The 27,401-nt window shown below is 37.2% G+C and overlaps 1 protein-coding gene across 1 annotated transcript; it reads right to left on the reverse strand.

Annotated features, from left to right (window-relative positions):
- Positions 1 to 5,781: 5,781 nt before the first annotated feature.
- On the reverse strand, positions 5,782 to 16,044 carry tio (zinc finger domain-containing protein tiptop). The gene is made up of 3 exons (XM_075294298.1): positions 15,870 to 16,044; positions 6,318 to 9,478; positions 5,782 to 6,215 (listed from the first exon to the last, which is right to left on the reverse strand). The coding sequence occupies exons 1-3, from the start codon at positions 15,923 to 15,925 to the stop codon at positions 5,782 to 5,784; spliced, it is 3,651 nt and encodes a 1,216-aa protein (XP_075150413.1). The 5' UTR covers positions 15,926 to 16,044.
- Between the last annotated feature and the right edge of the window lie 11,357 nt (positions 16,045 to 27,401).

Raw genomic sequence — 27,401 nt, forward strand, 5'->3', positions numbered from 1 at the left:
TTTTATAGAAATAAAATGTTGAAAAAAAAAATTCTATAGAAAACATATGTTGAAAAATTTTTTCTATAGAAAAAAATTTGACAACATTTTCTATAGAAATAAAATTTTGACTACTTTTTCTATAGAAGTAAAGTTGTGACAATATAAAATGAAAATGCTGACAAAATTTTCTATAGAAATAAAATTTTGACGACATTTTCTATAGAAAAAAAATTTTGACAAAATTTTCTATAGAAATAAAATTTTGACAAAATTTTCTATAGAAATAAAATGTTGACAAAATTTTCTATAGAAAAAAATATTGACAAAATTTTCTATAGAAATAAAATTTTGACAAAATTTTCTATAGAAATAAAATTTTTTAAAAAATTTTCTATAGAAATAAAATTTTGACAAAATTTTCAATAGAAATAAAAATTTTGAGAAGAATTAAATATTTGAATATTGAAGTAAAATTTTGGAAAATTTTTAACTTTTAAATGATATTAATTTAATTTGGAAAAATGGTCCGCTGGTACGAAATTTGGAAAAATATTGATTCAAAATAAAAATTCATTGTGGCAACGCTGTTTGCCATCAAGAACATAGACAAATAAGAAGAAGACGCAGTCGTGTCATTGCAAAACTGAAGCACCAGAGGACTCTGCCAACAAAATATTATGAAGTTTGCGTCGACGTGTCTCTCAAACGTACTGCCGTTTGCGTCGGAAAATACCATGTGTTTTTCATAAATTTCTGAATTAAAAACCACAAAAACTATAAAAAATTAAAATAAAACATATGTGTATGTTAAAGGGAATATTTTTTATGGTTTCATGTGAATATTGCTGTTTTAATTTATTCCTGGGCAGAGCTGCCTTGGAAAAATTGACAAATAAAACATTTTTTTCTCATAGCCCTCTACACCTTGACATTTGTTTTCTCTTTATAAGAGCACAAGGCTTAATCTTGTTATTCTCAATTATCTTTGTCAAGAAATTGTCGGTGCCCTTGCCCACAGTCGGCGCTCACTACAGTCGGGAATTTTAGGCTCCCCTTAACAAAATAAACTATTAACAGGGCACTGGCGATTATCTGCACGTTTATTGTGTCCATAGCAACATTGGATTGTCATTTTACTTAACCACGTCTAATCTAAAGATATTTCAAAACAGTTTCAGCTGTACTAGATTTCTCTCCGTTGCGAATTGGCCACTAAAAATTTATCTAAAACAGTAACTAAAATTGTCTTAATTAAAAAAAAAAACATAATTTCCATATTTTCATCCACTCGAATTTTCTACGATAAAATATCTATCAAAAATCCAGAATACTCTCAAAACTCATGAAATGATAATCATTGATCTCTTCTCACTCTCTGTAGCATGTTCAGATGGTCGTTGTCAATAAACCAATTCATATACGAGGCTATCTGACTCAATGGTGTTTGTTTTTTCGTGGGCTTTCTTATTATGTCTGCTTTCATTTTTGTTGTTGTTGTTATTGTTTAAGCGAATGTGAATCGATGTTACGAGTAAGTGAGGAGGAGCTTGCTTCAAATTTTTTTGCTTTCGCGTTTTGTTGTTGTTGTTTTGTTTTTGCTAGTGGGTCTGGTTCAGGTACCTGTTTGTTGTTTATTGTGTTGTGTGGTTTGTTTTGGCTGTTCATACACAACATACCGGTGTTTGAGTATCAATGTGTGTGTGTGTGTGTGTGTGTCTACTGTTTGAATAAACAGTGTTGAAGTTTTTAGTGGGAGTAGTAGAACAATGGGGGCTATTTCATTTGAGTTTGTGTGTTGCTATGGTGGAATGGAATGGTGGGGGTGCGTAATGTTCCACGCGATTTTTCAAAGGTTAGTGAACAAAACATACTTAAGTGTATCAAATAATTGTAAAATGTTTATAATAATTTAATTTGTTATATTTTTGGCACAAAAAAAAAACAACAAAATACTATAACGCTTTGTGAGAATATACGTTGTACTTTTATTTGATGCCCTTAAATTTAGAACCATGATTGGTTTCGTATCTTTTCATACGATGTGGAGGTATGTAAGTGAACAAAAAATTCGGTTAATTAAAAAATATCTGAAATCTGAACTAGAAAACAGTAACAGGGCGAATATTACAAAAAAAAAACATTCACGCTAGGGTGGACTGAAGTAAACTACGTATGATATTTGGACAACATTGACTGCAGCTGTGCAATGTTTATTGTGATTTGCTGGATACGTAATTCACAATAACAGTGTTATTGCATATTGAGGAAGTAATCATTTCTGAAAGTTTAACTGTCAATAGCGGAGCGAATAGTTCACTGAAGTGGAATATAGTGACAGTCCGCTTTTTACGGCTCACTTCACCACTGTGGTATCACAATGGACTGAATAGTCTAAGTGAGCCTGATACATCGGGCTGCCACATAACCTAACCTAACCTAACCTAAGGCTCACTTAGACTATTCCGTCCATTGTGTTGTTACAATAGTGATCGACTTTTCTTATAACACTGAGTGCATGTGTAGCATAATGACAAGGGGGGACTCCCTTTTTATAGCACATTGCGATGAAACCACGTGGAAAAGCTTTGAAACACTTAGAAATCAATAATCACCAGCATTACTGAGAGGGGATAATCCACCTTTAAGAAATGTTTAGGTGTCCGGTCGCAACTGGTATTGAACCGACGATCCTTATGCAAAGCGGGAATGCTACCCACACAGAAACAATTTTTTTCTGATTCAATGACGAAATTAATTGATCCAATATTTTTTTTAATTCAAATGTCTTCAATCACAGAAATGATAGTATCAATTAAAAAATTAATTGAAAGTCAATTAAAAATTAAGTGAACCAATTTAAAAATTAATTGATACTATTAATTTGGTGATTGATTTTTGTTTCAATTAAAAAAATTTTTTGAATCAATTAAATTTTTAATTGAATATTTTTTAATACTCAATTAAGATTTTAATTGGAAAAAATTTCGTGAATTTTTTTTCTGTGTATTGAGCCATGGTGGCTCAATAGGTAGCACACCCACTTCTTGAGAATTTTAGAAATCGTTAAATTCGATGATTTTTTGTAACTTTCCTATAATTGAAAAAAAGAAAACGAAAAGTGAAGGTCGAAATTCACGCCGCAGCGATAGAAAACTTGTTAGTGAGCTAAACATATCGCAAGGACGTACGGAACACATATTGAAAAATGAGCTTATTCACAAAACAAATTAGATCGAAAAGAGCCAAGGAATTGCTTCGCTTGCAGTTACCAAAGTTGGTTTTCCCGGATGAGATTCCAGTTTATGAACAAACAAAATTGTAGGGCTTACTTGCCGAAGAGATCAGCTGCATATATACTCCTTCGATTGACCAACAGATGATACTAATGGTGTTGTCCGCCGTAACTCCTCGCTCACAATAAATGCCGAATATATCCTAAGGACAGAAGCCCTACGCAGGGCTTTCGACCATAACGCAGACCAAGATGCCACCGTAGTGCAATGGTTACCATGCCCGCTTTGCATACTCAAGGTCGTGGGTTCGATTCCTGCTTCGACCAAACACCAAAATTTTTCCAGCGGTGCATTATCCCACCTCAGTAATGCTGGTGACATTTCTGAGGGTTTCAAAGCTTCTCTAAGTGGTTTCACTGCAATGTGGAACGCCGTTCGGACTCGGCTATAAAAAGGAGGTCCCTCCTTTCGACCATAGCACAGACCAAGGGTGCCATCGTAGTGCAATGGTTAGCATGCCCGCTTTGCATACACAAGGTCGTGGGTTCGATTCCTGCTTCGACCGAACACCAACAAATTATCTGCGGTGGATTATCCCACCTCAGTAATGCCTGTGACATTTCTGAGGGTTTTAAAACTTCTCTAAGTGGTTTCACTGCAATGTGGAACGCCGTTCGGACTCGGCTATAAAAAGGAGGTGCCTTGTCATTGAGCTTAAGATGGAATCGGGCAGCACTCAATGATAAGAGAGAAGTTCACCACTGTGGTATCACAATGGACTGAATAGTCTAAGTGAGTCTGATGCATCGGGCTGCCAACTAACCTAACCTAACCTAAGGACATTCAAACAGTACTCAGCACCATCTTACACTCAACACGCGTTAACCAAGAATGGCTTAAAAATGACGTTACCAGCTTCATTTCTCCATTACAATGCCCACCAAATTCTACCATTGGACTTTTGAGCTTGGGTAGTTTGGGGAAGTAAGGTTGGCGCTAAAAAATGCCTAAGTGTAGATAATCTCAAAACGCCGCAGAGCCACACTTGTGTAGCGTTTGATACAACGGCCATGGGGTCAAAATAAATGCCGAATATCATCGGGAGAATGTCCTAAGAACATAAGCCCAGGGCAGGGTATTCCATCATAACGCAGACCCAAGACATTCAAACAGTACTCTACGCCATCGCACTCAGTATGCGTTAACCAAAAATGGCCTAAAAAGGAGTTTACTCGCTTCATTCCTACATTACAATGTCCACCAAATTCTCCGGATCTCATACCATTGGACATTTTGGAGAATAATGTTGGCGCTGAAAAATGCCTAAGTGTCGATAATCTCAAAACGACGCTCCGCCGGAAATGAGCCACAATACCGCAGAGCCACACTCGTGCAGCGATTGATGGCTTTGTTAGCTGTGTGACGGCCGTAATTCGCCACAAAGGTATCCCATTCGTCCACATAACTAAACAGGATCTAAAATTTTATGTTATTTAAGAAAAATAAATAAATATATAGAACATTCCATATTAGCCACCCTGTACATAGACTTAAAATCTTTGTCATGTAGAATGAACTTGGCAAAGTATATCAATGAATTAGATATTGTAATTTCTTGTACAGCACAATTCATCTGCATTGCAGTGCTCTGTCTGTCGCTGATACGTGTACACTAAACTGCTTAGCCATTTCAACGAGATATGTTATTTAGATACGACGGTCATTCTCGAGTTACCCATATAATGGTTTGCCTTCAGCTTATTTATATGAATATTCATTTCTGTCAAGAATTATGGCAATACCATATTTCAGTACATCTGTCAACTATGAGGTCAATGGTTCTGAAACAAAATACTCTCAAGTTATCATAGTTAGGATCCATCTTTTTCGGCATTTCGGCTGCCTGACCTCATTTATATCATTCTAATTTATATATGTCAATTTGAAGAGGAGGTATAGGCCCAACGAAAAGGGCCAGATAGATCAGGGACATGGCTCGATTATTGGATTATGCGAGGTTTGATTGCAACAAGAATTTTAGGGCCCGTTTTATTCTTGATGTACGTTTTAATAGGTTACCTAATTCCGCCACATAATTCCATAAAAAAATTAAAGTAGTAAGGCTCTGGAACATTCCAACTCATGGAGATACTCGTATATGAAATAATCGGAGAAAATGTCAAAAGGTGATCTAATAATTCGGACTATGTACCGATTTGTTATATGCATCCTCTTCTCTCTTCAATTTCCATACGAAAGTTATCTGACTTCCATACGGAAAACTTCTGCAATCAGCTCACTGAGAGAAGACACTACTTAGATCTGATTATTAAGAAACTAAAGTACTCAAACTCTATTTAAACGTTTCAGGAGTTTTAACGCAAAACCGATATCTCCTTGTAAATTTAGGTCATATTCCATGGAAACCCCTTAACCAACACATTGAACTTTCGAACAACTTCATATTTAGAATATCTCTGAGTTTCACTCTCGTTTCGTTTAAAACATTACACTTATTTGCTACTTAACACTATTCACCTATTGTGATATTCGTATGCTCACCAATTTAGGCATTCTTACTTGATAACTGCTTAGCCAACTCTGTGTATTTCAAAAATTTCGATTGAGCACTCTCATCGCAGGGATTGATTGCTGGTGTTGTTGTCGTAGCTATTGACATATTGGACGGTGGTGTGGCATCATTTCGTTGCTGTAGAACTGGACTCTTTGCCGATGATATGCTACGGGGTGATGTTGTCCGAGATTTGGGTGAAGTGGCTGCAGCACCAGGCGATTTAAGACTTATAACATCCGGTTCATCTTTGATGAAATGCACCTTAGAGAGATGATGGCGATAGGCGCCCTTTGAGCTAAATGGTGTATCACAGAAGGAACATTTAATCACGGAATCAGCTGTCATCATGGCATCATTGCAAGCCCAGCTGAAGGCTAACATGCCAGAGCTGCCATTACCACTTGCTGAAGACGATTGTGCTGTGCCTCCATTGCTGCCGGGGAGACCAGCAACTGTTGCATTGGTACCATTCGATGATGATGAGTTTGGTGAGATTGAATGTGCTAGCATATTTACAGAGGAGCTACGTGTATTTGCTGCAGGCTTTTCATTGGTATCACAAAGCTTTTGCAATGCAGCCAAAGGATTGGCATTGACTTTCTTCGATGGTGTTGCCGATGTTGGTGTGGATGCAGTGCTGCTGGAGTTGTTATTGTTATTCATCTCTGGGTTTGTAGTCGCCACATTGGAATGCATATTGCCAAGATTATTAAACATCGATGATAGAGCACTGAGACTACTACTTTCGGGTAGACCAACGGGAGGCTTTCGTTCGCCCACTGAAGCTACTGATTTGGGGGTTATAGATCTTTCACTGATTTCACTTGGACTATGGGAACCTGGTGTGGCTCTCATTCTGATTTCCGAATCTTTTGCTTTGGCATAATCTTCTGGTTCTTCTGATGTCATGGAAAATTCTTTTTTAACAGAAATTTTTCTAGGCATCTCTGGTATGGGCATGTTTTCGCCCTCACCAGTTCCCGTAGTCTCTCCGGTCTCCAACGGTTCTGACTTAATTCTTAAAGGATATGATGATTCTTTGGTATTATGGGCATATTTATCGGGGGTTAAGCGCGGAGTAGGTTGCCTTGTTTGATCGAAATTACGCTCTGGCGTAAATGACTCAAGACGGCTACTGCATCGTTCTGATATGGAACTGGATTCACTGGCACTACGATCTCGACTTGAGGGTGTATAACCGGAATAGGAACGTAAGAATTGCATTGTTTGGGGATCCATAAGGGGTTTAGTGTAGTCCACATTATCGTCTATGCCCAAGCGCTTGAGAATGCTGGAACCCAAGGGAGTAGCACCATCACCATATGCTGAGGCATGACGTGGTCTGGCATCGAAACTCTTCTCGATTAGTTGTTCCAAAGCATTGAGCACTGATGTTCCACTTGAGGACTTATCTGAGTCCGAAGGTAAGGGACATATGATATCTGTCCTTCCAGTTGCCGATAAAGGGGATGCATTATCTTCCATTGTTTTGCGACTTTCACTACGACTTTGAGGAGTTTTAGGACTCGCAGAAAATTCCGCTGGAATGACGGGAGGTTGAAGATATGGTGATTTCATTTGTTCCTCATTGCCGGGGGTGGGGGTGTTGGCAGTAGCCATATCCATTTGCATGGATCGTGCAATGCACTGCCGGATATGTTCAACGAATATGTCCAAGCCGAATTTCTCTCCACAAGTCTCACACTGTAGCTTTGTGGTGGCCTTAAATTCTCTTAGCGGGGTCAAGGCCTGATCCATATTCGAAGCCTTGAAGTCCTGTTGAGCTCTCTCTAATTCCAACAGCTTGCGTACCGGCAACGATTTCTTTCGTTTCTCTTTGCCCTGCCTACTACGGCTGCGTATCATGGTGGGAGCAGTTTCAACCGGAGAAGGTGGTGGCGCATTGGCTCTCATTATATGCTCTGTGTAATGATTGTTCTTTAGCATGTGAGCACTCAACTCCTTCAGTGTGGGGAAGGCCTGTTCGCATACCTTGCATGTCAATACCGCTGCCACCGTGGGATTTGCATTTGGAGTCATAGGCTGTGGTGAAGGTGCCGCATTGCTACCGGGATTCGTGTTGACTGAGTTGGTACTTGGACATCCTCTATTGCTGCTGCTGCCACAGCTACTGTTATCACGTGATCCCTTATCATCGGTGGACTTCCAAGAGATGATTTGTTCCTGGGATATTATATTGGTGTAATGCTGTGTCTCTTGCATGTGACTTGTCATCTCGGCCAGGGAACGGAAACTTTGTCCGCACCACATACACTTCAATATCTGTCGCGTTTGTTCGGCTCCTTTTCCCAGCCATACATCTTGGCCACGCACCAGTTTGCGTGGAAGTGGCATCGTTTCCTTGATTAGCATGTTTAGATCTGATTTGCTGCCACTCGATGCTGGACTATGGGCTGAATTTTGTTGCGTGGTCGAATGACGAGCATGATGGGAAGATGGTGGCATTTGATTGCCGCCTGGATGTGCGGCTGCATTGGCAGCTGCTGCAGCCACAGTAGGAGGCACATTGACACCACAATGCTGAGTTTCCTTCATGTGCGTTGTCAAAGAGGCCAATGTCGCAAAACTTTGCTTACACCACACACACTTGAAGACATCTTTGACAGCATCTGCTCCCTTGTTAAGCCAATGCGATTGCCAGGCACTGTGTCGTCCATTCGAGGGGGTACACCCCGAACTACTATTGGAACTAACAGAGTTGGCCGAGTGTCTGGTGGGTGTCTCTGCATCGGCAGATCCGGCTCCCAGTCTTGTCATTTCAGTCATTTTCTCTAGAGCTTTGGTTGCTTCATTTGGTGATATTTTCGTTTTTGCATTCCAGTCCAAGGAGAGCGGTGTCTTTGGTGACATGCTAGCTGCTGCCACAGCAGCCAAGTAGGGATTAATTGGTGGCACCCAGGTGCTGGAAGCCGGCAATGATTTGTAATCATTGGATCGTGCTAATTTTCTGTTTGGCCTCATGACAGGTTCCTCTTCTTCGTTCTCATCGCATTGACGTTTACGTCCATTATTCAGCGATAAATCTAATGGACTATTCACGTCATCCGTTTCATTATCGTTGGTATTATCGGCATCGTTATCATTTCTTGCACCACCACCATCAGCACTACCACCACCACTACCGCCAACAGCATCATCGTCATCCCCATCACAAGGCCCAACGGCAACAGTCTCATCATCGCTGGCATTTCCATAATCATTGGAATTCCGTCGGCTACGTTTTGTGCTGAAATCCAAGGCTGATGTATCAACCACATCACCTGTTGGAGCTGCTTCGGGTGGTGTTGGCGTGGAAGCTTGATGTGAGTTGGGTGATTGTGAGGATTGCTGTTGTTGATGCTGTGTTGCCTGCTGAACGAGTGAGGCTGCTGCAGCCAAAGGATTTGTCAGTAACAAGTGGTTTTGTTGTGCTGCTGCCGCAGCAGCTGCATTAAAATATGCTGCCATTGCCGCAGACTGTGGTGGCAATAGAGCTGCCGCTGCAGCGGGTGGCAATGTGGCTGGTAGTGGTAAACCCACTGGTGGAGTTGTCGGTGTTGGTGTTTGACCCGATGTATGAGTCTCATTGACAGAGTAATGCGATTCATTTGAGGGGCAACGTGCATCATTATTACCAGATATGGATGTGTTGGATTCTCGTGATTGACAGCGAGGACTGGCGAGTTCACTGAAATGAAAGAATAACAAATTTTGAATTTTATTAAAGATGCAGATGATATTCATAAAAAACTGTGAACTGTGTGATTGAAAATTTGACCTCTCCTTAGATTTTTTTTTTGTCGGTAGTGCATATGTTTGTAACAATCAGAAGAAGTTGAATTGGACCCAAGATATTTGGTAATTAATGACTCGAAATAATAATGTCCGTCCATCCATACTTTTCTGATGTAAAAGTCAGGATCCCAGGTTTGTGTTCAATTCTATTCTACTCTATCAGATTCTACATTATTACTTTGATTTGCATATTTCTGTCTTTTTCTATTTCACCAAGATGTACGGATCTTGGTAAAATTTTCAATATTCATGCCCTACTAATAAACTTAAAGAACACCTTAAAGTTACAAGGAACTTTCATGTTTATGACCCATCCCACCAGAAAATAATAGTCGGTAGAAAAGAAGTGTTGGATCTTGGTCGTCAAAATTCTCTGAATTTCTCCTTCTTTGTTTCACTAGTTTACTGACACTGGTCGCATTCTGTTCCGTTCGCAGTTTTCTTATCGTGTTTTGAACCACGTTGCTGTTACGTGCACATATATCCAGTGCCCAGGCATCTAAATAAGACCAGTCGGATGCAATCGAGCTTGCTTTCTGTAATATTCTGGCTGAACTTTTCCTCTTCTTACGGAAAGCTATGGTACCCATTTCATACGTTCAGAATGACCATCGATCGTTCTCTTGCATTTTACCATTGGTCGTGATCGTTCCGTAGCTTGTGCGTTTAGTTTAATAGCTCTTCGTATATGTTCATGATGAACTATTTCACAAATTCCTTCATCAGTCGAAATTAAGCTGTCTAACTATTGTACGCGCCCGATAATTGGAACAGTATTTCGACATTTAGGTCTACCACAAACGTGCTCTCAAGTGTACTCCCATACCTGATTCATTTAGATGAGGTACAGGAGTTCTTTTAGGTCACAACTGCTTCTGCAACTCGGAAAGAGATGCGTAAATATATTAATATAGTAAAAGAAAGCAAATTTGCCTACACTTGGTATCGTTTTTCACTCCTATTCATCTCAAATATGCGAATAGGAATGACCATCGATGTGCCACAAGAGTGGTTCGATGGTCCTTTGGTCTTTATGTCGTTCTGAATTTCCCATAGTATTGGTGTCGTCCTTCCGACTATCTCGTCTTCGAGCTATAAAGGCCTTGAGCCATACAGACATAAGGTCTAAGGTAGTCAGCCGCTGTCGTGGAGAGCTTACGGCTCTCACAGAGACGCATAATGTAATTCTGTGCTAGATATCTGGGCACGGTGGAATAATGGGACATGGAGTAGCAGATGAAATGGCTAAGGAGGACGCTCGTGGAACGAATAATTTCTTTGCGGGCGTTTTTCCTTCGCTGCCTTCATATCTTTACAGGATTCATGTTTGTTGGGGAGGTTGAGTCGCTTCGGAAGGTTGGAAGCAAACCAAATTGATATGGGACGAAAAGAACCATAGGAATTTTAAAATTCTTATGGACAACAATAGACAGGACTTGAGACCGTGAATTGGAATTATAGCTTGCTTAATGAACAAACTTGGAAAACATATGGTAAGAATAGGCCTGACCAGACACCATAAGCTAATGACAACATTAGCTTATGGTGTCTGGTGCCATAAGTCAAGGAGGGAGGTCTCGTACCACTGCCGGTGTCAGTGTCCAGCATTAATCCTTTAAAATAAACAAGATATTGGGCTCCTTGTTTTCTTTCAAGCTCTTACCGATCTGCGGATGTGTATCCTAAAGGTAGGATTACATACCATTCGTTCAATGCGTCCGATGATTGAAGAGTTGAAATTTCTCTTTGAAATCAAAAGCTCGAAAAGTCTGCCGCAAACAGAAAAAAATCAACCCTTCCATTGACGCATGCTGTGTAATTCTACCTTAAGGAACATACTTGCCATCATCAGAGCTTCTGGTTGGATGTTTTCAGCGATTTTAAGGAAGTTGGATAAATGTAAGTTCTTTAAGTTCGACTTTAAAGGCGATCACTTCAGGAAAATGAAATTGAGAAAATTAGCCTTAGAAATCACAATGGACCTATAGTGGTCTAAGTAAACACCAATTCGAACCAAGAATTGTTGCCATACTTGAGAATTTCATTGAAATCGGTTCAGATTTAGACATAGCTCCCATATATATGTATCGCCCGATTTTGACAAATTTGGCCATAAAACCCTTATTTATCATCCGATCTTACTCAAAGTTGGCTTAGTCTAATCTTCTATAGTACTGACTATATGTGCATAAAATCATGGAAAACGGTTCAGATTTAAATATAGCTCCCATATATATGCATTGCCAGATTTTGCAAAATGTGGTCATAATAGCCTTATTTATTAACCGATCTTACTCAAATTTGGCACAACTAAACATTCTGTGGTATCAAAAAAAAACCTGAAATTTTTATGGCTCTCATATATATGTATCGCCCGATTTTCCACATTTGGCTATAAACCCCTTATTTATTAATGGATCTCTCTCAAAGTTGGCAGAATGTAATCTTCAAGAATACTTAATATTCCTGCAAGGAACCATCGAAATCTCTATATATGTATACGTATCACCCGATTTTGAACATTTTGGCCGTAATAGCCTTATTTATTATCCAATATTACTCAAATTTAGCACAAGGTAATATTGTGCAATGTAAACCAAACCTGCAATATATTATCCAAATCGGTTCAGATTTAGAAAAAGCTCCCAATTTTGGCCATAAAACAGATCTTACTCAAATTTAAAATTTAGAGACATAAGTTGAACTTATTTATTTAGACTAACATACATATCTGTTCAGATTGTTCCCATAAACATGTGCCACTTAATTTCATATATATGGATATACGCTTTATCTCCCAAACCTATTTCAATGCTTGTCTTTACTAATTCAGTAGGGGTGGTTTAGGGTACGATATAGTTGGACCCACCCGACTTGCTACTTTTCTTACTTGTTAAAAAATGTTATATATTTTATTACTTAGTTATTTAAAACAAGTATATAAAGCGGTAAGTTCGGCCGGGCCGAATCTTAAATACCCACCACCATGAATCAAATATTATAGTTTCCTGTGAAAATTTCAGGGGGATTTGATGACAAGCAGATCAGTTCTACCAGTACACTTCCCGAAGATGAATTCAAAGATTTTACCTATGAAGACAAGATCAGATTTAAATGATTACCAGAAGCAAAATCTGGAAACTATAATTCAGTTTCAAGCAATTTTCATTATCAGTGCACATAGACCGATATTCACCATTTTCGGCACACCTCTTTATGTTTCTAAAATACTTCTAGATTTCAAATTACATGAAAATTTGATAAAAACTATGGTTTCTAAAAGCCCAAGAAGTAAAATCGGGAGATCGGTCTATTTGGGAGATAAACCAAAACATGGACCAATACACGCCATTTTCGCCTCTCATATCTAAGGTCCTAAAATACCTGTAGATTTCTCATTTCAAGCAAATTGGATAAAAACTACGGATTCTAGAAGCCTATAAAATAAAATCATTTCTTGCACACTTATTTGTATTCCCAAAAACCTCCAGATTTTCGATTTCAGGACAACAATTACGGTTTCTAGAAGCCCAAAAAGTAATATCGGGGAGATCGGTCTATCTGATGGCTATATCAAAACATGGACCTATACTCACCATTTTCGGCATACCTTTTTATGGTCCTAAAATACCTCTAGATTTCCAATTTGAGGCAAGTTGGATAAAAACTACGGTTTCTATAAGCTCAAGAATAAAATCTGGAGATCTGTCTATATGAAGGCTATATAATAACATGGTCCGATACTCATAATTTTCAGCACACCTCTTTAGGGTTTTAAAATACATCTAGATTTCTAATTTCAGGCAAATTGGAGAAAAACTACAAATTTTAGACGTCAAAGAAGTAAAAACTGGAGATCGGTCTATATGGGGGCTATACCAAAACATGGACCGATACTCACCATTTTTGGCACACCTCTTTATTGTTCTAAAATATCTCTAGATTTCCAATTTCAGGCAAATTGGATAAAAACTACGGATTCTATAAGCCCAAGACCCCAAATCGGGGGATCGTTCTATATGGGGGATATACCAAAACCTGGACCGATACTCACCATTTTTAGCACACCTCTTTATGGTCCTAAAATACCTCTAGATTTCAAATTTCAACCAAATTGGATAATAACTACGGATTCTGGAAGCTCAAGAAGTAAAATCGGGAAATCGGTCTATATGGGGGCTATACCTTAACAACAACCGATAGTCACCATTTTTGGCACACCTCTTTATGGTCCTAAAATACCTCTAGATGTCCAATTTCAGGCGAATTGGATAGAAACTATCGATTCCAGCAGCCCTATAAATATAATCGGGAGATCGATCTATATGGGGGCTATACCAAAACATGGACCGATACTCAGTATTTTTGGCACACCTCTTTGTGGTCATAAAATACCTCTTGATTTCCAAGAAACTAAGGTTTTTATAAGCCCAAGACCCCAAATCGGGAGGTCGGTTTATATAGGGACTATATCAAAACTTGGACCGATATAGCCCATCTTCGAACTTAACCTGCCTGCAGACAAAAGACGAGTTTGTGCGAAATTTCAGCACGATTGCTTTATTATTGAAGACTGTAGCGTGATTACAACAGACAGACAGACGAACAGACGGACGGACATGGCTATATCGTCTTAGAATTTATCCCTGATCAAGAATATATATACTTTATATAGTCGCAAATCGATATTTCGATGTGTTACAAACGGAATGACAAACTTATTCTACCCCCGTCACCATTCTATGGTGATGGGTATAAAAATAACAAGTATATACGGCCGTAAGATCGGCCAGGCCGAATCTTATGTACCCTCCATCATGGATTGCATAGAAACTTGTACTAAAGACTGTCATCCACAATCGAATTAATTGGGTTGCGGTAACACTTGCCGATGGCAAGGTATCTTACAACTTCTTAACACCGTCTTCGCAATTGTAAGTTAGTCCATACGGTGTATATATTTAACAAAAAAAGGCCGATTAAATAAGTTTATAATTCAGTTTGACAAAATTTCCTATAGTAATAAAATTTTGACAAAATTTTCTATAGGAATCAAATTTTGGGAGATTATTTTTGGGGATCGGCTATTTATAACTATAGACCGATACGGACCAATTTTGGCATGGTTGTTAGCGGTCATATACTAGCGCAATGTACAAAATTTCACCACATACCAAATTTGAACCGGATCGGGTGAATTTTGCTCTTCCAAGAGGCTCCGGAGGTCAAATCTGGGGATCGATTTATATGGGGGCCACATATAATTATGGACCGATTGGACCAATTCCTGCATGGTTGTTAGAGGCCCTATACTAAACCCACGTACCAAATTTCAACCGAATCGGACGAATCTTGCTCATCCATGAAGCTCCGGAGGTCAAATCTGGGGATCGGTTTACATAGGGTCCATAATTATAAATATAATTATGGACCGATTCAATGACAAGGGACTTCCTTTTTATAGCCGAGTCCGAACGGCGTTCCACATTCCAGGTAAACCACTTAGAGAAGTTTTGAAACCCTCAGAAATGTCACCAGCATTTCTGAGGTGTGATAATCCACAGCTGAAAAACGTTTTGGTGTTCGATCGAAGCTGGAATCGAACCCACGACCTTGTGTATGCAAGACGGGCATGCTAACCATTGCACCACGGTGGCTCCACCAAGAGGCTCTGCAAGTCAAATCTGAGCGTCGGTTTATATAGCGGCTATACGTAAAAGTGGTCCGATATGGCCCATTTGCAATACCATCCGACCTACATCAATAACAACTACTTGTACCAAGTTTCAAGTCGATAGCTTGTTTCGTTCGGAAATTAGCGTGATTTCAACAGACGGACGGACGGACATGCTTAGATCGACTCACCACGACCCAGAATATATATACTTTATGGGGTCTTAGAGCAATATTTCGATGTGTTATAAACGGAATGACAAAGTTAATATACCACCATCCTATGGTGGAGGGTATACAAAATTAAACGGGTTTGAATTTAAATTATAAACTTATAATTCTTATAATTCTGATATAAATCTTTTAAACTACACTATTGGTAGTTTTCTTTTTATACGATCTTAAATAAATCATTTCACTAAGATATTTTTCTTAAAACAAGAGTAAATGTTACCTACATGTAAAACATTCAATCAATCAAAATTAATAAACAACTGGCAATTAAGATTTCGTTTATTTTAAAGAAATTTCGTCCTTAATATTGTGTAAATTATTTCGCTTAAAATGATTTTTCATAAATTACATCAAAATTTGTATATGTGTATATTCACCTTGCATTCAATGCTTGACGATAGATTTCCAACATAACAGCCTCGTGCAGCATCATAATGTGATTCGTTGTTGTTGTTGCTCTAATTTTTTTTACACACACAGTTTGGTTTCAATCCGTATTTAAATGTGTCCGTACATTTGTATTGTGGTGGGGAAAAAATGCGTAAACACAGAGTTTTCACCACAAAATATATTGGGTGAGTACAGGGCTCCCTCCCATCAACACATTTGTTTTTTTTTTTTTTTGTTAGAATGTCATTTACAGTGGGGGAGAAACGCACTCTCACTTACAATACAACAGAAGACGGCCAACAAAACGAACTGTTAAAATAAAATCAAAAAAAATAAACAAACATGCTCTGAGATCTTTTACACGCGGAAATCCTTATACACAACAAGTATCAGTAGAAAATAAAATGAAAATTTAGCACAATGAACGTTGTCAGATTTGTTTGCATGGAGGACGATGACATACACACATTTGCCTACATATATATGTTTAGTGGGGAGCTTTGCATGCACGTGTTTACTCTATACGCACAAAAAAAATATGCCCAACCACACTTGTTCTTCTTCTTGGCTCTCTCTCTCTCACTATGGTTAATGATACTGTTTAACGTTGACTTTTAACATACACGACCACCATACACACATGCGAACACATACAATAGCTGGGCAAATACATGTGTTGTGTACGCAACAAGCAAACATTAAAGCATTGTTGGTATGTGGGGGGGTTTGTTAGGGTTCGTTGGCAGGCAGGCAGGTTTGCTTATTTGTTTAATAGAGGGTTCTTCTTCTAGTTATTACGAGTGTGGTGGTTGATGGGGTTATTTTATGCGTTAGCCCACAATCTCTTTGTTTTCTTTTTTTTGCACGTTAGACACTTGTTAATTGTGTTGATGATGAGCACATTTTTAGTTTCTGAACTATTTTCACTTTTTTTGTTAGCTTTTATTATAGGGTTAAACAATGTTTGTTATTTTGTTTTTGTTGTTTTTATTTTGGTTTAATTTTTTGTCTCTAAGCTCTCTTTTTAGTTTTTGTTTTAATACCATCATAGTGAATGATTTGATGTTTGCCTGTCATAGAAACCGCTATACATTAATACACTACTGTTGTATCTGTCAATGTCATTTAATTTTTCTTTCTTTCTATAAATTTTTTTTTTGGTTCATCATGTTGTTATTATTGTTTAATTCCTTTTTGCCTTGTTAGTTCTTTCAGCTTTCAATCAAAAACACTCATAAACATTTGTTGTCTCTCAAAAACAATCATGCATACGACATTGCAATATAATAGTGTGTCGTTGTAAACGTTGGTTATATAGAGAGGGGGTGGGGAGGTATGTGTATGAAATGTATAGAGCATAACTCACACACGCGTCAAATAAATCAAATGTCACATGCCAGAGTGGTCATCTGTTAAGAAATTTGTTTTAGGGTTGACAACTGATGTTTCTTCGGCAAAGTCTTTTTGAATTGAAACGAAATGAGTGCATGTAGAAAACACTATAAGAAAGGTCACAAAAGAGACAGAGAGAGAGGAAAATTATGTGGGAGTGTGTGTGTGCGGATGTGTGCAAATCATAGTTTACTGTAGTTAAGGTCTTTGGTAAAGCTGTCTAATCACTACAATGACAATTGAGTTCCTTATTGAAGGGATTTTGATATTGTATAGATGGGTAAGTAGAGGAATTTAAGATTTCTCCAGGAAATTTCAATTATATTAAACACTCTCTATACCTTTTTTACAGAATCCCAGCCAGATCTATACTAAAGGCGGTGGAAAAGTTCATTCGCCCGAACTGAAACATGTACAGTCTAGGCGTGTATAGATTTGTATCTGGCGTTTTCTTTTAATTTAATCTAATTTGTCCATATAGTCCATATAGCTCGAATAATAATTAATTGTAAATTAAGATATGCAAATGCATTGGACGTTAATCGTCTGTTTCAGTATCAGGCTAACATGAAAAATAAAGAAATAAAGAAGAAATTCTAATATGTGATTACTGTGAAGAAATTTTCGTAATTTTATCTTATATGTTTTTTTTTAAGATTTTTAAAATATTTTCGTAATTTTATCTTATATCTTTTTACTTTAATAGAAATATTTTTAATATTTGATTACTGTTAAATAATTGAAACCTTAGCCAAATGCACTCAAATGGATGATTTGACTTTGACAAAAAATTTTTTAAGGCAAAGTCGACTATCAAAAGCATTTTTTTTCGGGAAGTTTAAATGTAATTCACTTTGGGTTTAGTGAATTTTGCGAATTTATTTAGATAATTGTTTGATAGATTCACTGCAAGTACAGGATGCTGATGAGGAATGTGGCAATTCCGAAATGGTCTTCCATACAACCATCTTGCAGTCTAAAGGGGTTTACTCAAATAAACGCATGTTTTTAAGCTAAAATCAAACCAATAATAATATTTTCGTAATCAATGATTTGCATGTAGCCTATATTATGATAATACCTATGACACCTCGTTTAACACACTTGTGAAGTGTTTAAGAAAATTTGATATAGTTTCGTTTTTGAAGTAGATGGGTAAGTAGAGGAATTTTTAATTTTTTTTAATATATTCGGCATATACCAATTTTTATAACCACTCCTCATAGTATTTTTTTTCTGTTTTAAGAATTTTAAGATTTTTCAAGAATTTGAACTTAGTTTATGTTCAATCTTTTGTGATCGTAGCCATAAGGAAAAACATCTGTGATATTTTAATTAAGTTTTAAATTAAAAATAATAAAAAAAATATTACAAAAAGCCTAAATATTTCAATAAAAATTCATCCCAGAAGAGGTTGGAAAACACCAACGAAACGTCGGTTGTAAATATGAAATAAAGTCTGTTATTTGCATATTGAGAGATCTTGAAGGCCCATTTTAGAACAGATCTAAAAATAAGCAAAAAACAAGTATAAACGGCCGTAAGTTCGGCCAGGCCGAATCTTATGTACCCTCAACCATGGATTGCGTAGAAACTTCTACGAAAGACTGTCATGCACAATCGAATTACTTGGGTTGTGGTATCTTAAATCGTTTTCTAAATTGTGAGTTAGTCCATACGTGGTATATATTAGATAAAAAAGGTATGTGTAGGTAAGTCTACAAATAATTACGAATCGATATGGACTTTTGAACGGTACGTAGGGAGCCAGGGCTATATACAATTATTGATATGGACTAATTTTTGTGTAATTGGGGATCGATTTATCTGAGGGCTATATATAACTATAGACCGATATGGACCTAGTTAGGCATGGTTGTTAACGGCCATATACTAGCACAATGTACCAAATTTCAACTGACTCGGATGAAATTTGCTCTTCCAAGAGGCTCCAAAACCAAATCTCGGGATCGGTTTATATGGGGGCTATATATGATTATGGACTGATATGGACCACTTTTGGCATGGTTTTTAAATATCATATACTACCACCACGTACAAAATTTCAACCAGATCGGATGAATTTTGCTTCTCCAAAAGGCACCGGAGGTCAAATCTGGGGATCGGTTTATATGGGTGCTATATATAATTATGGACTGATATGAACCAATTCCTGCATGGTTGTTGGATACCATATACTAACATCAAGTATAAAATTTCAACCGAATCGGATGAATTTTGCTCTTCGAAGGGACTCCGGAGGTCAAATCTGGGGATCGGTTTATATGGGGGCTATATATAATTATGGACCGATTTCGATTAATTTTTGCATGGCCACTGGGGACCGTATACTTACACCATGTACCAAATTTCAGCCGAATCGGATGAAATTTGCTTCTCTTAGAGGCTCCGCAAGCCCAATCGGGGGATCGGTTTATATAGGGACTATATATAATTATGGACCGATGTGAACCACTTTTTGAATAGTTGTTAGAGACCATATACTAACACCATGTACCAAATTTCAGCCGGATCGGATGAAATTTGCTTCTCTTAGAGGCCTCGCAAGCCAAATCGGGGGATCGGTTTATATGGGGACTGTATATAATTATGGACCGATGCGGACCAATTTTTGCATTGTTGTTAGAGGCCATATACTAACACCATGTACCAAATTTCAGCCGGATCGGATGAAATTTGCTTCTCTTAGAGGCTCCGAAAGCCAAATCGGGCGATCGGTTTATATGGCGGCTTTATATAATTATGGACCGATGCAGACCAATTTTTGCATGGTTATTAGATACCATATACTTATACCATGTACCAAATTTCAGCCGGATTGGATGAATTTAGCTCCTCTAAGAAGCTCCAGAGTCCAAATCTGGGGATCGGTTTATATGGGGGCTTTATATAATTATGGACCGATTTGGACCAATTTTTGCAAGGTTGCTAGAGGCCATATACTAACACCATGTACCAAATTTCAGCTAGATCGGATGAAATTTGCTTCTCTTAGAGGGTCTGCAAGCCAAATTTGGGGGTCCGTTTATATGGGGGCTATTCGTAAAAGTGGACCGATATGGCCCATTTGCAATACCATCCGACCTACATCGTCTTAGGGCAATATTTCTTAGAGAAATATTGCTCTAAGACCCCATAAAGTATATATATTCTGGGTCGTGGTGAAATTCTGAGTCGGTCTAAGCATCTCCGTGAAAATTGGCACAAGTAGTTGTTATTGATGTAAGTCGGATGGTATTGCAAATAGGCAATATTGGACCACTTTTACGTATACCCCCCATATAAACCGATCCCCAGATTTGACCTCTGAACTCTCTTGGAGGAGCAAATTTCATCCAATCCGTTTGAAATTTGGTACGTGGTGTAAGTATTTTTTAATACCTCAATTCTAGGTACATTTCTGAATATTTTAACTATGTCATTCTGAATTTGATATAGTGGCTAATAAACTTTGAGATAGAGGCCCTCATCTATACAACGTTCTATTACATTTTCTCTCAGAAGTGGACACCCATGGTTCCATACATTTTATGCACAACTGGGAGATGTCCACTTTGGAGAGGCTAATTTTAATATGATCATCTAAAGAATATCTCACGAAAAATTTCCACTTTTGAGACGTTGCATTGTGTAGAACATTTTTGTTCAAGAAGATGAAGGAATTGGTATTACTAAGTTAATGAAAAAATGTCAAATATCAATCTACACAATCCTAGCTATAATTTTTTCATCGGCTGTTAGAGGGAATTTATATATTTGTGCAATTTGAATGATACCCTGCTAGTGAAAACTTGTCAATAATATTGACAGTTTGTTCCCGATCTACTTCCTTCTCCATCACATCCTCAGTTAACAGAGTTTTGCCAACAAATTCCAATTCCCCTGATATACGTATAGGGCGTTTTTTAGCTATTATCTTTTTGGCAATTTTCGTGTTTTATCAACAAATTCCAGTTCCCCTGGCATATGGAAGATTTTTGCCAGTGTTTCTAACTCAACTGAAGATCCCTATTTTTACCCTGTTCCTATGACAAACCCGTATTAATTTTAGGTAAACTGATCAGCCATATCGTTGGCAGATTTGCGACAGTCATTGGTAAGTTTCGAGTTAAAACACCGAAAGACCATGACTTAGATTTTAAGCTTTGCTATCGAATTTTGTTTCCTAAAAATCCATTGACAAATGTTGTCTTAGTGAATTTGCTACCTTTAGTTGATCTTACAATCTATGTCGTTTGTGTAGGTATCAAAACCTTCATTGCCCCACGCATCACCACTTGTCCGAATGTCACTCATTTCCACATAAAATAATTCAAATTACATTACGATTTTGGTCCTTGTCCCTGTGACACTAATAAATCCGTTGACGGATTTATGGCATTAAATGATACCTTTCGGGAGTACAAAACATAAATTTCAGCATTACTGTGGGAATTTTTAGCTAAATATAATTTGATTTGGTATTCCATATCTTTTGGGTGGATACCAAAACTATTTTTGTCCCTATGATCCCTTGTATTCCACACTGGGAATCAGTGTTCCAATTTTGCAATTCTTCTAAACTGTCAGCTCTTATGTCCTTTATAGTAACAAACTTCTCATTCTGCTTTATAGAATTATGTTCACTTGTCTACATACAATGGATGCCATATGACATTAAGAGAATCTGAACGTGCATGAATATGATTTAATCCCTTGGGGTATTTGCATTATTACATACTCCTTGAATAACTAGAAAATCTCCAACTGTCTATCTTTTGCTGAGAGGTAGGTTAGGTTAGGTGGCGGCCCGATGCATCAGGCTCACTTAAACTATTCAGTCCATTGCGATATCACAGTGGTGAACTTGTATCTTATCACTGAGTACTGCACGATTCCATGTTAAGCTCAATGGCAAGGCACCTCCTATCTACAGCCGAGTCCAAACGGCGTCCCACATTGCAGTGAAACCACTTAGAGAAGCTTTGAAATACTCAGAAATGTCATCAACATTACTGAGGTGGAATAATCCATCACTGAAAAACTTTTTGGTGTTCGGTCGAAGCAGGAATCGAACCCACGACCTTGTGTATGCACGCTAACCGTTGCACAACGGTAGCTCCGTGGTGAGAGTTAAAAGGCATTAATAAACGGTGATTACTTCATCTTCTGTAAGGGGAAAATTACATCAAATTTTGGTTACTTAACACTTATTGAATTGCACGTAATGTGGTTTCAAGAAGCCTATTGGCCCAATAGCACCCCAATTTGTTGTTGAAGTACCTTCTCGATGTTTTAAAGAACCGATACCTTCATAAACTGAGACACTTCATTTATCTACAGTGAAACCTCTCAGAAGTAGACAGTCACAGTCGCATACATTTTGTCCATATCTGAGGAAGTGTCCACTTAGAAGAGGTTTATTCTTAAAACGTCTCACGAAAGTTGTCCACATTTGAGAAGTGTCCACTTATCAGAGTGTCCTATTTGAGAGGTTTCACTGTAGTACATTTACCGGATTCCGGATATCATATGATTGTGGGTCACTCCACTTAAAAATTTTGATTTCTTTTTACTACAACAAAACAATTTTTTAGTGACTAGAAATAATGCGAAACATCTTTAAGATAAAAATGTCCCTAAATCGAGAAATTGTTCTAAAAATAGATTTTTTTCAATTTAACAATTTTTCTATGTTCCCAAGAATATCAATAATATTCGAAATCAATAAAATCTCTTATTATGATTTTTTTTCTATTTTTCAAAACCAGTTTTAGTTTTCAACAAAAACATTTCCCATAAAAAATTAACTATAAATTGCCAAAAATTAAGTTTTTATTGTGAAACATTTTACAAATTTATATCAATTCTTGTCGTATGTTTACTTTGGGATTTTTTTTATTTTTCAAAGACCACAACACAGAGCAGTTAGAACATAAGAAAATTAATTATTAATATTCAAATTATTTCCTAAAACACCGTCCATAGAAACTTTTGAAAATTTTTAGTTTTACTAGCTTTACTTTAAAGCTTGTAGTTCATATAAAAATTTGTTTGTTTGTATTTGTTTACCACAAAATCTTTAATTTAAAAATTTGCTGTCTATAAAACTGTTGTTCTCTTTGTTTCCCACCACATTTTTATTTATTAACAAGTTCTTTTCTTTCTATTTACTTTTTTTGTGGTTGTACAAGTTTCTTTAGATTTTTTCGCCAAAATTTCGTCTTTTTTTCAATTCTGTTGTTTTATTGCCCTTAACATTAACACTTCGTTTATACAGAGTCGTCACCATTACCACGTCCCATTAGCAACTAAACGCAATATTGTTTTTATTTTTATGTTTTGCCGTTTTTGCCGACGAAACAAAACAATACAACAACAATAATAACAATAAATATGATGTCCATGCAATGCATAAACCCATAAACACACACACACGCAAATAAATATATCAACTCTCCTATGCATAAACTCTCGCACTCTTTTTTTTTTCTTTAATATTCCCTGCCTTCCTCCCAATCGCTCTCTCTCACACACACACACGCTCTTACATACATTCGATTTTGATGACCGTTATGCTCAAATGTTTGTACTCTCAACAAACTCCCTGGCCCAACATTTTGTTGGTTTGGTCGGTTGGTTGTAAGCTTTTCAAAAGTTGCCAGCCACCACATGCTGGCTTAATTGTGCGCAAGTTTTGTTAGTCTGCTTCTTCTTCTTCTTCTTCTTGTTCGCCTTTAGCAGACAAAACAACGACAGACGAGATGAGGACGAAATGAAGACGACGACGATGACAACGAATACGGCGATAAATGCACATTTCTCAATAGCTCTACAGAACTTTAACAAGGCTTCGGTTAAACAACAGCCCAACAAATAAATGGATTCTAGAAAAAGCACTAATGCAAAAATAATGCATGCACAAGGTATGAAGAAAATCCATAACGTTTTCGATTTTAAGGTGACAGACAGATACAACACAATGTAAACAATCATTTTTTTATTAAGTAAACAAAATTATTTTGTAAATTTTCAAAGGATAGTTTGTTTACATTTTTTTTCTTTATTTATTATTCACTTGTTTGTTTTTGTAAATCAATTTTGTTTTTATTAATTTATTTTTTTTTTGTTTTAATTAAACTTTAATAATCACGACGACATGATGATTACGTTGAAACGTTATGTTAACGACTAAAACATCTTTTTGACACTGACAACGTTGAGAGCTGACAACCCACAAAGACGACGACGGGTGAAAAAAAATAACACGGGCAACACACACACGTACTCTTATTCCCATACAACCCATCATCATCATACAACAGAATAGCACAAAACAAAAATAAAATACTAAATAAACACATACACATAAATACTCATACCCATTGCAGCGAAGGAGGCCGCCATCGCCGCCACCAGAGGTTTGGTGCTCTTACTACTCTGCTCTACAACTACTACTACTATTATTCCGATTTCACACTATTATTGTAAGGCTAGCTAGCTGGCGCTCCCTTTACACAACAAAACACGACGTCATTTTGAGAAGAAATCGAGAAATAACACACAACACCGAACAATAACAGCAACAACAACAACAACAGTAAGAAGAAGTGTGAGCATATAGCCTGGATGAAATCTTGTCGTAAAACTATAGCACACACACCAGAGGAGTAGTGAGTACAAAATAACTACAATCCCAACTAGCATCGTCTCGTCGTCATCTCATCATCGTTATCATGGGTAGGAGAATAAAAAGGGATTTCATGTTTTTGTTGTTGTATACAGTGCAGCTATTGCTTGCATGCTTGCTCTTCATCCAACAAATATCACAACAGTTACAGCAGTTAGTGACTGAGTTAGTATTGTGTCTCCTTATGGTAGTTGTGCATCAAATATAAGCCTGGCAATATACGAATGCAACACCAACAACAGCATAACTAACGCCGTTGTGGCCATGGTGGCGACGGCTCGCAACTCAATACAAAACTACACAACAAAATAGTATACAACCCAAACCTCTAAATATAAAATGAAACAACATCCTTGCATCTTCACCCTCTAGTAAAGGAACAATATTTTGTTAACTTTATACTCTCCAAAAAACAATTACTCTCTCTCTCTCTCGCTCACCATATTTTTGGCAAGAGAACGTGAGAGAATAAAATCCAATATAGGTATGCAACCAGTATGAGTATGAGTAGTTTTATTTACCAAAACAATAAATTGATAAATACCATGGTTTGCGGGAGTAGGTGTTTGATTAGGGGGACGGGGGAGACTACGCCAACGACTATGCAGGACAGCAGTATAACACAACAGAGTGACACAACAAAAACATATGCTCAAGTAAGAAGGATACTGGGGTGAGAGATAAGAACCCATTCCCCACAAAGCTATGGGAAATTAGAGTGGGTCGAAAATATAATTAACGGCAAAATTTGGATATAAGACACCACAAACTATTATTTTATTTTTTTAATAATTTAATTTTTATCACTAAGCTATGTCAAACCAACATTTTTTGCCTTCAATAACGAAATTAATTGATCCAATTATTTTATAATTGAAATGTCTTCAATCATAGAAATGATAGCATCAACCACCACAAGCAATTAAAAATTTAATTGATCAAATTTTTTTTTATTACAACTGAGTAAATTGAAAAAAAAAAATTGATCCAATTTAAAAGTTAATTGATACAACTAATTTTTGTGAATGATTTTTGTTTCAGTTAGAAAATTTGTTGTTTTTAAAACGCAATTAAAATTTTAATTGGAACAATTGGTTAGTAGTTGCTATAATTTTGTATTAAATGCAATTTTTGGGAAAAAGATAGTAAAAAAACTAAGTTTATAACGACAAACAAATTAGTATTATGTAAATTTGAATCGAAATTACTGTCATATCTAAAACGGATGCATTTGAAACCAAATTAATTCGAGATCAGGTTCGGTTGGGATATTATAACAATCTGGTAGTTCAGGCTATTTTAAGGGACAGAAAAGAATTAAATAACCACAAAAGAATTCGAAGCCCTTGCAAACTACAGCGTCACTAATATGTCCTGCAACCAACCTCAGATTCTAAAACGCTCGTCTGACAACTTCCAGTGAAATTTTATTGTTTATAAGCTTACAAAAGCATTTTGATCTATTGCATTCAGAAATAAAGTTAATCGTGATGGAATTCAAGCGTGATAGGCAGTCGGCGAAAACAAACCGTGTTCACCGTCCAAAAATAACATTTTGCTCTTGAAACATATTTGGGGTGATCATATTTCTTCTCTGGGTGTATCATGAGTGCGGATGCAACACGTACAAAAAATAGGCTTGGACTAAAGCTATTGAAGTTCCAACAAGTATATACGGCCGTAAGTTCGGCCAGGCCGAATCTTATGTACCCTCCACCATGGATTGCGTAGAAACTTCTACGAAAGACTTTCATCCATCACCATAATTATGGACTGATATGGACCAATTCCTACATGGTTGTTAGAGACCATATACTAAAACCACGTACTAAATTTCAATCAGATTGCATGAATTTTGCTTCTCCAAAAGGCACCGGAGGTCAAATCTAGGGATCGGTTTATATGGGGACTATATATAGTTATGGACAGATATGGACCAATTCCTGCATGGTTGTTAGCGACCATATACTAATATCACATACCGAATTTCAACCTAATCGGATGAATTTTGCTTTCCAAGGGGCTCCGGAGGTCAAATCTGGGGACCGGTTTATATGGGGGCTATATATAATTATGGACCGATATGAACCAATTTTTGCATGATTCTTAGCGACCATATATTAATATCACGTACCAAATTCAACATAATCGGATGAATTTTTCTCTTCCAAGGGGCTCCGGAGGTCAAATCTGGGGATCGGTTTATATGGGGGCTACATATAATTATGGACCGATATGGATCAATTTCTGCATGGTTGTTAGAGACCATATGCTAACACCACATACCAAATTTCAACTGAATCACATGAATTTTGGTCTTCTAAGAGGATCCGGAGATCAAATCTGGGGATAGGTTTATATGGGCCGATATGGACCAATTTTTGCATGGTTGTTAGAGACCACATACTTACACCATACTTACACAATTTCAACCTAA

The sequence above is a fragment of the Haematobia irritans genome, chromosome 2 (assembly GCF_050003625.1).
Source record: "Haematobia irritans isolate KBUSLIRL chromosome 2, ASM5000362v1, whole genome shotgun sequence".
NCBI classification, from domain to species: Eukaryota; Metazoa; Arthropoda; class Insecta; order Diptera; family Muscidae; genus Haematobia; species Haematobia irritans.